The sequence below is a fragment of the Ambystoma mexicanum genome, chromosome 6q (genome assembly GCF_040938575.1).
Source record: "Ambystoma mexicanum isolate Mex_15411 chromosome 6q, UKY_AmexF1_1, whole genome shotgun sequence".
In the NCBI taxonomy this organism is placed as follows: domain Eukaryota; kingdom Metazoa; phylum Chordata; class Amphibia; order Caudata; family Ambystomatidae; genus Ambystoma; species Ambystoma mexicanum.
Window position 1 is genome coordinate 275416311 of NC_090937.1, and position 16052 is coordinate 275432362.

At 43.5% G+C, this 16052-nt stretch overlaps 1 protein-coding gene across 1 annotated transcript in view; it reads right to left on the reverse strand.

Annotated features, from left to right (window-relative positions):
- LOC138515204 (ovochymase-2-like) overlaps positions 1 to 16052 on the reverse strand; it is a 438094-nt gene that overhangs the window by 20740 nt on the left and 401302 nt on the right. The window contains exon 15 of the mRNA XM_069630166.1: positions 11190 to 11408. Coding sequence (XP_069486267.1) covers positions 11190 to 11408 — 219 coding nt within the window. The remainder of the gene's footprint in view (positions 1 to 11189; positions 11409 to 16052) is intronic.

Consider the following 16052-nt stretch of genomic DNA (forward strand, 5'->3'; position numbering starts at 1 on the left):
GGGCGAGGGTCGTGACATAGGGTAAATGCACGAATATGGCACGGGGAAGGGGCAAAGGGGAGAGTGGAAGATGGTGTGAAGGGGACAAAACTGAGTAGACGGTGAGTGTGGTGAAAGAGAAGAAGGGGGAAGGCAAACAGGAAAAACAGAAGGGCAAAACAGAGATCACAAACATAAAACTGGTGGGGGGCAGCAAAAATGACACAATAAGTTTGCACAAGAAACACAGTCAGGTGTGAAGTAAGCTAAATGTATGAAACAACAGGCCAGAATTGAACCAGGCTAAATGCATACAACACAGACCAGAACTGAATTAGGCTAAATGCTTACCACAAAGGCCAGACCAGGTTTGGTCCCTTTGTTTGTTTTATCTTTGGTGGGATTCACTGGTGAAGCCCGCCTCTGGCTCCAGCGTGTCTGGTAGGGCAGGAAGCGAGGGAGGATCCCAAAATTCCCTGTGCTTAGTCTCCTTGGTTACAGGAATGCACCCAAATGTGATTGGCTGGCTGGCTGTTCTTGGAGGACAGCCACCCTGTTGTGTGAGTGACAGCTAGGCTGCGAATTAATGCGAGGTACTTGCATAAAAAGGTGAGGTCTTTTGCAAGGAAGGCAGAGTCATCCACCGGACGAAGGAAGCGAAGAAGAAACTGGAAGAGAAGCTTGCTGCACCCTCCTGGGCTGTTGGTTTGCCCTGTGAAGCCCTGCTGCAGTGCTGAAGCTCCAAATTTCAAATCGACTAGAGAAGCCTGGAAAGGATGTTTGGTGGGACCAATCAGCCCCAAGACGAACTTGCCTGGAACCCCTCTCTCTGCTGGCTGTACTTCTTTGCTGCTGCAGGAACCAAGTGCCAGGAGACAGGAACACTGGGACGAGTGCATTGCTTTAAGCTGGACCCTGAGTTCCAGGAAGATCCTCCAGACTCCCTCGAAGCAGGGCTAACCAAGCCTGAGCCACCTCAACAGAGTGCTGGACCCCAGAAGCCAGGAAAGTCCACAAGGTGTCCAAGAACCGCTGTGGGGCTCTTTGTGAGTAGCTGAAACTGAAGTGTCGCTGATATGGAGTGTGCCCATTGCTGCTGCTGACCTTCAAACCATAGTGCAGGAGTCCCCAGACGCTCTCCCTCTTGTCCCCACGACTGAGGCCCAGGAACAACAGGATCTGCAGGACTGCAACAGGAACAGAAGCCAGCTGGAACCTTTTCTTCAGACTCGAGGTACTGTGTAACTAGGTGCACTTACCTCTTGTTGTGTGTAGCTTGCTTGCTCTCACTGGAGACTTGCATTGGCTGCATCTTTGCTTTTCACAAGTCTCCCAGCGTGTGGCCCCAAAAGAGATTCTTTTACTATAAAAACTCTCTTTAACCTTGTGCAGGACTTTTGTGCTATCCTCAAGAAGGGCCTCAGCGCTCCTGGACTTTGCTCAATTGACATTGGCTGTCCTGGCTCCCCGAATACTCTTCTTACCCTCTGACTTTGTGTTTAACTGTCCCTCCAAAAAGTCATACATACCTTACGTGTATAGCTTGGAAAGAGTTAACCTATATTTCATTGGAGGATTGTGAAGTACTTACCTGTTTGGAGAAACTTGTTAACCTTTGCTTCCTTCCCTAATCCTCTTGTTTTTCCAAAACCTCAGTATTGCATTAAGTGTAAAAGTGATATATCAATGTCCACAGAGTCCTAGCAAGTGAAGTCACCTCAGGGTGTAGGATGCGTCTGTGTGCCATCCCAAAAGGGTATCTACTTACTGAAACTGAAGGAGTGTATTTTTGAAGTGTATTTTATTGTCACATATTGACCCTTTTCTAAAGAAAAAGGCTTATTTTAAAACTGACTGTTGAATTAATAAATAATTATTATAATCAAGAAACCTTGAGTATAAGTGTTATTTGAATACATGTCACTGTCAATCTCTATGTTACAACCCTACAGCTCACATTGACCCCTCTTGAGATCAGCCTGGCTGCTCAGTCACTCAACCTTTGGTATAGACCTGTAGTACACAAGTTGGTAATCTATTGTCACGAGGACAAGGCTGGTCTAGTCTCCCACAGGGTTAGTACATACAATCTTGTCAAACAGGGGGTCACAGGGGCACCACCCACCCGCACTGCAGTAGGGTTGTTAGGCACAACAGAGGTCACGTCAGAACCCATGCAGCAACAGGGGTTGGTCCATAGGATTGGGTGATTTAGGTGGATAAAGGGGTAACAGCCACAACATTGGTCCCAAAGATGCCCACACCACAGCAGTCAGATGCGATGGCGGGGGTGTAAGGATCCAATGTAAATCTTGTGGGTGGCACCCCATTAATGACCATCGCACCCCTGCTGTGTGGCAGGTTCACAATAGCTTGGCACATTCCAAGGCAGATTAAGGATTGAATATGGGCGAGGGAGCACTTCGACATTTTTTAATTGCTGTCGGTAGAGGCAGCTGGGCTAGATATTACTGTTACTAAGGATTAAGATAGGAAGAAGCAGAAGAGAAGTCAGGCCAAATAGAATGCCTTGTTCCAGTTAATTATGTTCTCTTTGCTACCAGCAGTAATGATTGAAACATTTCCAGAGCAGGGGGCTACGTTATGGAGGTACAGGGACACTATTGTCAATGAGCAAAACAGATATGTTTCCACTGGATTGATAGATTATGACCAGGATTTTAGATCCAAGATGGCACTAGTTCCAATATGACACGGGATCAGAAAGACATGGAGGGTTGGGTGTCCTACATGGGTGGTAAGGCCGGGGCCTGTCAGGTGACTGGTGAAGTGGTGAGGGGCACACAAAGTGTGGTATGGTATGTATGAGCCCACCCACAAAATGAGCTGGTGGCCTTTCATCAAGGCCCCTCAGCGCCAAGGGGGAAGAGCAGGAACATAAGAACCATGGTCATGTTCACTGGGCGAGAGCCACAGATGGCGCAATAGCTTTTCACTACACCTGCAGGATTTTTAACGTGGGGTCGTGCAGTTGTGGTACACAGTGCCGATTTACCCATGAAAGTTCAAAATGTGGTGGTGGACACCCAGCTGCCAAATGTTACAAGTCTGAGGGGTGGGTGGCAGGGGTAGAGGGCAACACTGAGGTCCGCGATAGACCTAAGAGGGAAAAAGTTCTCCCTCCCTGGTTGACAGACTAGTGCTGCAGGAATGTTTAAACAATTATCCAAAAAACAAAGAGCGCGATTTACTATAAAAAGGTTTTAGGGATGGTTTCCAGATCCCTTATGAGGGTCTGCTGACGGAGCGGATTGCAAAGAACTTACCGTCCACACTTAAAACAGCGGAAAGTGGTCAGCGAGAAAATAAAAAAGGAATTGAAACTGGGCAGGGTGACAGGCCCCTTCACCTGCCCCCTGCCCAATCTCATTGTGTCCCAATTGGGCACTGTGCCTAAGGAGGAGCAGCAGGAATAGACTTGATAGCTGATTAAGTTAGGGCCTTGCTTTAAATTTACAAATAGTGACCGCACCTTTCACTTAAATAATGGTTGCATTAGTAAAGTTTCAGGCCACAGATGTACTTTCCCGCAATGTGCTTCCTGTATCATCTATGCTCGTTGAGGGCAAATCACTGACCCATTCTGAGGCATTGCTGGCCACCTGCTGTGTTTGTTATCACGCCAGTGTTAAGTTGAAGCAGCCGATTTCAAGTGTTAGACTCCACACAATAGCAGTAACAAGGGGACACTGGTGCTTGTGGTGAAGCCCACCGCCGCAGGGATGACACCTACCTGTCCCACTCGCTCGTCAAATGGGCCAAACACGTCGAGGACAGAAAGCCATAGGACCATGCGGCAGTGCAGTTAGGGTGAGAAAACCCTCCTACAAACAGGACAGACAACACTAGATGCTGAGAGTATTCTGCCTGCCCAGGCCTAGGGCCCGTCAGCCCAGAGTCCCCTTCCCGCTTCCAGTCGTGCTTTATTTGGGCTGTTTTAAATAATTGTGTTTCAGCATCAAAGGCAAGCTTTATTTTGAACCTCGCCACTTTTGACATTCAATCACAATACCGAAATGTGGTACCTGGAAAGGACTTCACACCTAGTCGAGTGTAGTGTGACCGAGGCCATATACGACAAGTAATTGTGTGCCGTTTTAATATAAACACACTACCTTTCCATATTTTAGGGTGGCGGTCGCTGCCCTATAGTTAAGGTAAGTCGGAGACACATAGGAACCCCTCAAATTTCTATTGTTAATAACTTTTGATTCGAGAAACGGATTTGACCGAAATTTCAAAAGATTAAAAGTCTGCGGGCCCCCGCAGACTGCAAAGTTTCGTAAGGATTTGTTAAAAAATTAAAGTTATTAAGCGTCCATTTTATTTTCTCATAAGTGCGGCCTACTTCTCATTAATTTTCCCATAGACAAAAAGGTCCGTTTTTGCCAAAGCGCACAACCGGAACCGCTGGACAGATTTGGACCAGGTACAAAAAAACTTGGGGACGAAGCGTTGACTCACAACCCATGCGTGGTTTGGGGTTATTTCATGCCATAGTTATAACTATAATTTTTGGGGAAGGAGGCAACCCCTCCTCCGGCAAATTTTAAAATATCGCCCATGGTGCATTGCAGGATCATGGTTTTCAGAAATGGAATTACCACCATCTTCTTTTTCGCTTGATGCAAGAGTTATTTGTGGCTATAGCCGAGGTTATGGGATAATGAAACGCAGTCAAAATCTATTTGCAGGTCAAAAAACATACAAATGCCATCAGGGTAGAGGGGGGGGGGTGGTGGAGGTTGTGACTAGAAAGCACAGAGTGAAATGTGGTAGTTGGAGGGGGTCAGGGACCTAGTTTGCAACATGAAGCTTTCTGTAGCCTCGGCTATAGCCGTGAATAGCTGACATCTGAAAACAAACTGCATCACAGAAGCAGCGTGTGCTCTGGGGTGAAAGGGAGAGGGCAGGGGAGAGGGTAGGGGAGGTGGGGGAGCTGGCACAGATGAGAGGGGCACTTGATGCCTGGGGGGCAGGGAAGCATTTTTATCTAGCTGTTTGTAACCTCGGATATAGCCATGAATATCGGCAAAGGACTACAGATAACGGCAATTATGTGTAGGTCGGTACCTGCGGTTACATTTTTAAAAACATTTTTGTATAACTATAGTGACATCGGGGGTGAAAAATCATTGGCTATGGCTAAGGACATGGCCAGTGACTCAGTTGCCATCCAGGTCTCCCACTCATGCAGTAACCAGGACAGAGACTGCTTAGCATCTATGCGAGGAAGGGGCCAGCCTCCACAGGCCATGTTGCCTGATAAATGAGCCAAACTTACATGACCACTTGGAGGAATAGGCCGGACCTTTTCTTGCTTTGAAGCCAAGCAGGGTCAGCCCCGCTTTGAAGCTAAGCATGGTCAGATCGAATGGGCACCTGAATTATTTACTTTTTTTAACCTGTGCTACTGTCAGTCCTTGATGGCTTTGCACTTCGAGATAATCTTTTGCCTTTTGCTGAATTGCATTCTGGCAGTTGTAGTCTCCAAGTCAATAATACAAAAATAAAGTAGGTATTTTTACAGCAACAGTGGGTTTCCCATCCTTGCAGTAACTGGGACGACCCCTGCTTAGCTTAAAAGTGAGGAAGGGGTAAGCCCACTAAGGCCATGCTGCCTATTATATGCCCCCTTTTAAACTAAGCAGGGTCGGTCCCAGTTACTGCATGAATGGCAGACAGTCCACGGTCCTGAATGCTGTGTGTTTTCTTAGTTTTAAATATCTCATAACACACTGCATTCACATTTTTATAAAACAGAAACAATGAAATAATAAAAATAAATCACATTTATGCTGAACACTGCTATCAGAGAACTCTGGCCTTAAGGAGTTCGAGATGCAACACTTAACCATTATGCTACAATGATGTTATTGTTTAGATTTTCACAAGTTTCATACCTAACCTTTTATCATTGAACATACTTAATTATAGGCCACGTATGAAATGTATGCCCCATGAAGCAGCAACAGTACAGTCCTGTGATCGTATTTAGCATGAGGGCTTTTAGACATGGCTGCAATGTCAGCCACGTCCAAACATCCCTTGCACCAAAATAACAGCACCGGAATGGCTTTCGTGCCGAAAAAGGTGCGCCAAAAAGGGTGCTGCGGCCTGTGCCATGCCAAATCAGCCCGCGCCAAAAAAATGTCGCCGAAAAGGGGTGTACCGCTTGGAGAACGCTGCTTAACCAGAATGTGTGCTGCAATTGGAAGGCCATGGATAGTGGTCTGGTAGCGTTTTAAAATGGACAGTGAGCACGGCCAAAGGCCATGCCCACTTTCCATGGCCGAAGAGCATGCTAGTGGTCTAAAAGCATTCTAAAATCTATGGAATAACAAAACCCTTGAAATTCAAGGAAAATCCTTAGTTGCAGGGGCGTTAAGGTGAGCAATACATTGTAACAAAACCTTTTTTTTTTTTTTATCAGCTGGCGTTCACTCCCAGGAAAACAGTCACCTTGAAATGCAAGCAGGTCTTGCCCCGCGCCTGATGCACAGAGGAGTCGGTCCCTTGGGTTACTTTGCATCTTCCCACCTTGTGCAGACCAGAAGAATGGAATGTTCTGATGAATTCCATTTTTGAAAACTGCATGAGGTGTGAAGATGCTGATAAATTAAATTTCTCTGGGCTGCATGAGGTTTGAAGATTTATACTGCTCGGAGCCTATGTTGCCCTTTCTCAGATGAGTCTTTTGCTTTCTCTTTACAGACCACTGAAAACACCCTGCACAAATAAATTTAACCAGTGCAGGTTGTGAAACTAAAAACATGGGACTTCAACCTCTATACTGCACATTCCGGATGTCTGTTTGCCAGAGCCGGAGGAGGAGTTAATTGCAGTGACCATTCTCCAGAACGACAAGCCAGGCGAGCTAGCATGAGTCTTTTGTAGGGTCAGGTGACCAGAGCATTCCAACTCTGTTTGTTTGGGTTCTTTAGTAAAGAATGCACACAGCTATCTTACTTTAAAAAAATCTGAAAAGAAGTCCATGTTTGTGTGGACCAAAGTAGTGGGGAAAATCAGATGAACAGTACAGACTGAGGAATGGTATGGATGGCTAGCTGAGAGGGTGGCATGTGAAAATGGAAATTCATAAGATATACAATTGTAAAAAACCTGCATATGGGCCAACAGAAACTTATTGTCCATTTGGGAACTGTTTTTAGAAAGATGGGTTTGGGGTGTCTGTTCCTACTTACCTCATGATGTCCTGACATCTTCCAGTTGAATGGTATACAGTTATTTCAGTTTTACAGCTGAGAAATCTTAGCACAGTTGAAACATCAGAAGGCCGCCTTTCTTTACCAGTACTCACACAGTGCTTGGAAGCACTAGGGGTGGTAATCAAATCGGAAAAATAAAAGTGCATTTCTCCTCACATTGTAAACAATGTTTTTTAGAACAGCATTAACAGAACAAACATGCCTCATTTATTCCATAAGCACTTATTTGCCAAACAAGCTGCAAAGCCTAACGTGTGGCTGGTGTCACAGTTGCTAATGGGCGTGTATGTTAACTCATGTACAGATAGCATCTGCAATTATACCCAACTTAGCTGTACTGTTCAATGACAAGTACAGTTGAGTTGTGTATAATTGCAGAGTTTATCTGTGCACAGTACTGACAAATTGGACTTATGAAAGAGCATACCTTTGAACAATTACTACATGATCCAATATAAAGATTTACATCATATTTTGCTTATTAACAGGTATCTCTCTTGCTGAAAATTAATTCAGTGGATGAATTGCTCTCAAAACCATTTTCCGGACTCGCACACAATGAAAAGCTGAAGGTGAAACGCCTAGGGCCTGATTCGCAGACTGTGCAATTTTTAAAAATGGCCAAAGATAGGGTAAAAGGTCTACACATGAATATTTTCCATGGTTTGGTATGCAAAGAAGACATGGCTCACTGGTAGGGTTGCTAAGCGGTCTTTGTTCTGCTTCCCCTGCCTGCTGTTTGGAGGTGAAACAGCCTGGACAAAAACAGGAGTCACTAACTTAAAGCATTTGTCAGAAAAAAGAAAGACAAGAATCGTGCAAATGTCATATCGAGAATATAATACAGCTGTCCGTGTTGGGAAGTGCTGACATTGTAACACAGTTGGAGCATGATGTGGATAAAAACCGATACATCTTGTCAAAGTTAATGGACTCTGGGCGCTTTTACATTGCTTTTGAATGAGCTTTACGTGGTCATGATGAAACTGAAGATTCTTTGAATCCTGGTGTATTTAGAGGCCTTGTGGATTTTGTATCCAGCATAAACCGTGCAGTGGAACTGCATTTAAAGAATGCACCAGTATTTAAGGCCACTTCAAAAACGATTCCAAGTGAGTTGCTGGACTACATGCTCACAGTCACTAGAGAGATCATTGTAGAGCAGTTAAAACGCAGAGATTATGTGGCTATTCAGGCAGATTATACAACCGATGTTTCCACCAAGACTACATCTGTGCTAGTCTATCGCTGCATTGACAAACGATTCAGAATTATTGAAAGGTTTTATGGATTTACTCATCTGAAAGACTCTAGTGTGCAAACCATTGCTACTGCCCTAATGGAAAGATTGGACAAAGTTTTCCCTGAAGATTGCCACAAAAACAGAAGTAATTGCTCTAACATATGATGGTGCGAGTGAGGTGAGTGGGGAGTCCAAAAGAAAATAATTGAAGTGTATCCAAATGCCCATTATGTAAATTGGAAACAGCTTGTTCCATGACAAAGTTAAGCTGGTGTGCACTGCAAAGTACCACACGTTACGAGTTTCTTTAGTGCGATCTCTGGCTTCTGTACATTTATTTCTCATTCTCCAAAAAGAACCGAAGTTCTAGATGGGGTATCGGATAAAAGATTTCCAAGACCATCGCGCACTTGCTGGAGCTACCATATTTGGGTAGTAGAGGCCATATATCAGCATATTGACACACTCTGTAGGTGCTTTGAGATCATTGAAAAACTGGTTGATTTTGAGGGAGTCACTCTGCATGAGGCAGAGAGATTCATTACGACTCTGAACAAAAAAAGGAAGCAAAGGAACTCCTTCTCTTTCAATGACATAATGCCGCATGTTGACATTCTAGATAATCAGCTTCAGAAGCAAGATATTGGTTTTGTGAATGTGCAGAAATCTACTGCAACTTTTATCAAGTACATTGGCAGAGTACGTGAAAGCACTGAGAATTTGCAAGCTAATCTTCCACTAGAGTCAACTTTTGCATGTCACAATATAAATATGACCACTAACTATGATGTCACATACTTATTTGCCAAACTATTTACACATGCCCAAGATAGCTTCACATTTACTCAACACTTGAAGGGTGCAAAATTGTTGCAGAATGACTTATTTAAAACACATGGGCAGAGTTTTTTCCAATGTTGCACTGACTGCAACAGTCCAAGCGTACCCAATGTCAAACAAGCATAGACTGAGTTTTTAATTGTTCATGAGAGACTGGAATTCTGTAGTGGAAGTGGGGCAATTTCTGTATTTAAATTGTTCATCAAAAACAATCTTGAAGCATTTTGAGACAATGCATTTATTAAAACATTCTGATCACTACAGCAATGACAACAGCCGGAGTTTGAGCCCTGTTTCTCCACCCTGAAGCGAGTTAAAATATTCTTGAAAAACACAATGACTGAGGATCGTCAGAATACTTTGAGTTGTTTTTCCATGGACAGCATGGCCATTCAAGAGATCCCAAACTTAAATACATGGACTATTGATACATTTGCCTCTCTGAAAAATAGACGTGCACAATTTGTATACAAACTTTCAAAATGACAGTTTAATGTTGTTCAGGTACAAGCTATTTGCAGTTATTTTGTGGGTCAATTATAATATAATTAATTATACCGTCATTGAATTATTTAATAGTTTCAATCTCTTTACGTTAGGATTTTGTGTAAGGTTGCAGGGATCTATTTGTCAGAACAGTGAGACATGTGAAGTTTATGTTTAATTGTTCATCAGAATATGATGTTATGGTTGTTGGTTGTGATAATACGACACTGAAAATAATACACTTAGTGCATGGAGAAAAATGCATCAGAAATAGTTTACTATGTATGTGCTATTTCCTTGACCTATGCATTCCACGTGTTTCAACTTTGAGCAACGGAAGCAATGGCGACTCGGCGAGGCAGACAGCCATTAGAGGTAGGACAAATGTTACATTAAGTGGTAAACATATAATATTTTAGTTATCTTTCTCCCCTTTCAGATAATCCCTAAAATCCCACCTTAGTAAGAGGATGAAGGCATATGAATTGTCAGTAACAGCATGCCAACATTATATTTTTCCATCATTACTGGATATCTATATAATGAATTTCTTTATGCATAGAACATAGTACCAGCTATTCTCAATACAAACTACTGTAAAATACACCATCACACTTGCAAGAATAATGTAGCACCATTATTATGCTTTTAATGTCATATTTCTGTGGGTTTCACAGTAAATTGCACATTTTGTCAGATATTTTTCCAAACTGTTAATGGGTCGGGAGAGAACCCACTCCCCTCCCCCGCTAACCCTCCTTGATGTGGGTTGAGCTCGCTCGCTTCCAAATTCACCTGGAAAAATGTACGCCTCACCACCTTTCAAAGTCACCAGCCAGCACTGCGAGTCCTACTCTTCCTAATCACAGTACTCCTGCCAACCTCTCCCACCTAAGTTAACAATTTAACAGAGGGTTACTGGCTACAATTGTACCCGTGTGTAAGGATGGGGTGGAGCCAAAAAGGGAGAAAGGTTTTTGAAGAGATACTGATGGGAAGGTGTATAATCTCCAAATATGATAGGGAGCACTGTGACGAGCAAGATTAAAAATAGGAGTTATAAAGATCACTGGTAAGTAAACTGGGCATGTATGCATACAACATGAGGCTGCATTTCCGTTTTCAATGCAAATTATATTTTCATTTTGCATAGTCATACAGGTTTGCGGGCTTGAATGTTGGTGAACCAATATCATAAATTGACAATGAAAGATTTAAAAACATCCATTTAATTTGTACTAAACATAAAGCAACTTGAAAGAAATACATTTGCCAGAAGCCTTTCTGATGGATCCCTTCACATCAAATTCTATAATTTGTTGATGCAGTGCTCAATTCAGACTTTCGAAGTCTTTATTTATTTATTGCAGTGAGAGGCCGTGCGAACTTACCCAGGCTGCTTAGCCCATCAGAAATGATGACTTTGTCGTTGATGCACGCCGTGCTCTCCTCCAATGAGAAATGGGCAAAATGAAGATGGACGACTTTGCCAGCTGGGGCCTTGATATGCCACACGCAACTGGCATTGTTCTTGTAGTTGGAAGGGAAACTCATGGACGTAAGGTTTCCTTCAGTGTTGGATACATCTTTGGCACTGCCACAACCAGATGCTGCCAAGGGAAAAACAGAGTTAAATGGAGTGGTACAATCCAGCCACCCTGTACTTAAAATCGTCCACTCCTTCTGTTCCTTCCTCCTAACATTGTAGGTAAGTTCACATCCAAACATACCCGCGGCTGCTTAATTTGACAAGAAAGCCAATAGGTCTGAGCTTCACCACTGTTTGTGCTTTAAAATGTAACAGAATTACTGTCCAACCATGAATCCTTTCAGCTAAAGGTTGTTTGTGCAGAGATAAGCCAGCATGCTACCCCCTCCATTAACAATTTGATTTCTTCAATACTGCATCATCCAATATGCACAAAGATGCCCCTCTTTTTAAGTTCATATATTTGCTTAGTGACATTCTCATATGGCATGGAGGTTAGGATATAGGAGCCAGAAGAGATGTGGGGCACTTACCCACCCACGCTGCTCTGAGTTGGGGGCCTAGAAATGGCCTCACCACCTTCACGTCTCTGAGCAGAGGTCGCAGGGCAAAAGGGGGTTTCTTTAATCATATACTGTACCGAAGCCACAGCATGGGCTCCTGCTGCCGTTCAAATGCAAAGGATAGCCATCAGCTAACCCTGCCAATTGCCAGATCTCCAATCAGTGAGAAGGACGTAGGGCAGGTATTTCTCAACTACAAATTGACCTACCATCAGAAACCCAAGTGTTTATGGAGTCGACCTTTGTAATCTATAGTATGGCGCGCAAGTGTTTCTGCACATACAGTGGTTATTATACACACATTTATGGCAGATGTATGAATACTAACACAGAATGAGAATGTATACATTAGCAACACACAGGAACACCTGTGCGTTTTCCCAATCTGCTCCTATACAGCAAGAGGAAGAGGCATCAGTTCTACAAGCGGTCAAGTGATAAATACTGCAACGAGGGTATATATGATATGATATATTTTATATGTATTGCGCTCACACACGAGTGTTTCAGAGCGTGACGGAGCAAGGGAGGGGAAACGAGGGAGGACAAAACAACGATCTTACTAGGCCCAGTGACATTGAGAACGTAGGGGAGAGGGAAGTGGGAAAGTGGGGAGGGTAGAAGTGGAAAGTGCTAAGTAAGGGAAAAGAACAACAATTGATAGTGCAGCCAGCTGGGTGGCAAGTGCAGGGTTTAACGCGCAGACAAGGGGTTTCTGAAGTGCAGGTAAGGGGACTGTAGGGTTACAGATACAGGCCCAAGTGCAGGGGTTGCCAGGAGGCAGTGCAGGTGAGTGGATGGGTCGGCAGGGACCTGGGCCCAAAGTCAGAGGGTAAACCAGGTGCAGGGTACCTGAGCAGACTGATCAGCAGGAGAGGGAAGGCAGAAGCAAAGAGGAAGGTCTTGAGGTGCTTCCGAAACCAGAGATGGTTGTCCTCAAGTTTTAGAGTGGCAAGGAGGCTGTTCCAGAGGGAGGCCCCAGCGGAGGAAAGAGCTCTACCCCCAACTCCTTGCTTGGAGAAACGACTGACCCTGAGGGAATTGGAGGAGGAGGAGCGAAGAGCTTGAGTGGGAAGGTATTTACAGCAGGAGGGTGCAGGGTAGTGCAACAGCTTGTGACAATTCACCATGCCTAAACTGAGCAGACATGTTCATTTTGGCTGCACTCTGGATGGACGCCAGATTGTACAGCACCAACTATTGCCAGTGTATGGTACAGCTCTCACATGCATCCACCGTTGGTGATCAACTGCACAAAGCTGCCTATTAGAGGCCTTCAGTTATGGACTAACTCAGCTGATGCAAAAGGCAGCGAAATTTAAAGAAGTACAGGTCATAGACCTACAATGCACTTGGACAAAAGTGGCAAAGGAAGCCTGGCTGCAGGTGCCTCCCTCCAAAGTAATGCAGAATGCCATGGTACATAGATCAAGTGACGGCTTACCTCCCACCCCACACACACACCAAAATGGCCCCCTCACCAAAAATTTGCCAGGGTTTAGACTTGCAACATGGACCAGGCTGCTCAATTTACGAAAGTATAAGAATACATATGCTGCATGTATGTATGCTGTATGCTGCATTTATATCAGCGAAAAACAATGCACTAGGCAGGGTGGACCAAAAGAGCTCTTACAGGTAGCATTCTGAAACTCTAGCCCTACCTTACACTGGAGCCCTGCCTTCTAAAAAATGGCTGATGCTAGGCACTTACAAGCTGCTTTGCTCATTTTTATGGAGAGTGCCTGCTTCTTCTCAGTGTTGCTGTTATCCCTCAAGAACCATCAATTCTAGCCTGCGGAAGAGGGAGGGTAAAGTTGCATCTTTTTTGTAATCTCAAATTATTTGTCAGTGTTTAGCTACACATCTTGGAGCAGCCTGCTCTCTTTAAAAATAAGTAGAACATATATGAATGCAGCACATAGGTGGAAAAATATGAATGCACTGCAAAAGCCTGAGAAAAATGATGCACAGATTAATTCTCCTGTATCTCACCCTGAAACAAAGGCAGTATGGCTGCAGTTATCGAAGGATGCCTAGGGCCACCTTAGACATATGTAGTGGTCAACTGCTGTAGGTACATGTTGGTTCCAGATTGCATAGCACCACCAATAAATGGTCTATGGCAAACATGTACATCCAATGTTTAAAGCCTGTAACAGTGCCTCCTGCATACCAAGTGCTGGTGCGTGCCTTTATACCATCACATAGACATTTGCTCCCATTACAAAAGTATAAGAATACATATAAATGCAGCACATAGCTAGGAAAATATCAATGCACTACGAAGGGTAGACAAAGGGAGCTCTTACAGGCAACAATCTGCAACACTAGCCCCAACATATCAAGTAGCCCAGGAATCTACAAAATGGCTGCCCTATGCACTCAGAAGCCTTTTTGTTCATTTATCAAGCGGTCGCATGGTGCTTTGTGTTGCACGTCTCCCTCTAACTTTATCTTTTGTTCTAGCCTTGGATGAGGAGGCCAATGTTGCATCATTTTGTGTTCATTAAAAATATTTGTCAGTCTTTAGTCATGCATTACTTGTGCCAGACTGCACAGTGCCGGCCATTAATCACGGTTGGTAAAGGACTGCACAAGCAGCATGGAAACAAAACATGCACTTAAATGCATCATTCAATAAATTGTGCCCCAATAAAGACATTTCCACTAGCAGCAACAAGTTGAAATCAATGTACCACAGGCAGCAAGTTAACTACACTTAAGCCTTTTGAAGCAACATTCAGAACATCTGTCACTAGCTTTGACAAATCCACTGGCCCTTACTCAATGGCTGCTGCTATAACAGCACTTTTTGCAGGGTGCACTGGTTAAGAAGGACCAAGCAGATAGCTAAATAATATACATAAGCTTTGGTGTCAGTTATGTGCCAACAAGCAAAGGTCACTAATGCCATACCCAAAAAGCAGCAGAAGAATCTCAAAGGGGATTAGGAACAGCGAGACACCCCCTTTTGCAAATACCCCAGGTCACAATGGACCATGAACCCGGCCGGTGGATAGTAATACAATATTGATTTATTTTGAAAATTCAAATGAAATCATACAATTTAATATTGGGCAGCAATCACCAATGGGGTGATATTTACAAGGTAAATTGATTGATGATATACACTTAGTTTGACCTTCTACTAGAACATATCCAAAGCACAAATGAATGGGAGCAATTTTACTTTTGGGGTAGATAGCACCAGAGTTAAGATTTCCCCCCGCAATGCTCCCTCAAACCCCTATTAATTAATTTTGAGTGGATAGAAAGGAGCAGCAAGAAGTCGGGTATAACAAGCAGCAAACCTAATTAAAATCTGACCTTCTCCATGAAACGGGAGGTACAATCTTTTTAAAACCTTTACAATTGCATATAATAGCACTCAGAATGACTAAATATTTAATTTAAATGTGCAGTTAAATTAAAGAGGTAAATATGAGTTATAACACTATCAGAGATGTAAGAACACTAGCAACTACAAGGCAAGGTACCAACAATGTGCATACAGTTAAAAATGCAACTTTGAAGTGACAACACAGAGTAGCCAAATCAAACGCATAGAAATTGCATTTGCTAATTTACACAGGTTTAAATGTCAAAACGGTTTGAAAAGCTGGTGAAATAGACTGAATCGGAATGCGTTTTTTATGCTGAATGACAGATGCACATCACAGGGATAATATGCAAGTGAAAGAGTGACTCTAAATTAATGACTGAATTTCTCTCTCATTGAGAATCTCATCCTGTTTTAAAAATAAAAGCAGTTGACTGGGAAAATTCAGTTAAAAAAGGAAAGGACAAGTTTTACAGAAACTATATTTTAGTGTCTAGACACAGGTTACTTTGCAAGTGTAACCCCCTTCGCGCTGTGTGGCTCCTTATGTGGGAATTAATTAGTTTAATCAAAATAGTATTAAGGACTTACACAAGACAGAAATGAGTGGAAGAATGGCACTAACCACTTAGGGATCAAGGACAGGATGCACAGAGGATTCGGACAGTTTTAAGGATTTCTGCTAAGGCAGTTATGGGATTTGTATGGGGTGGAATCTAATACAAGGTATAAAGCAAGGGAGGCAGTTTGTGGTTGTTGGGGGAGGGAAATACTCACAACAAGCACTTGAATGGGGTATTTTGGACAGCGCACCAGGTTTCTGGACAGCAAGGAAATATCTGGTCACTGGTCACAGCGG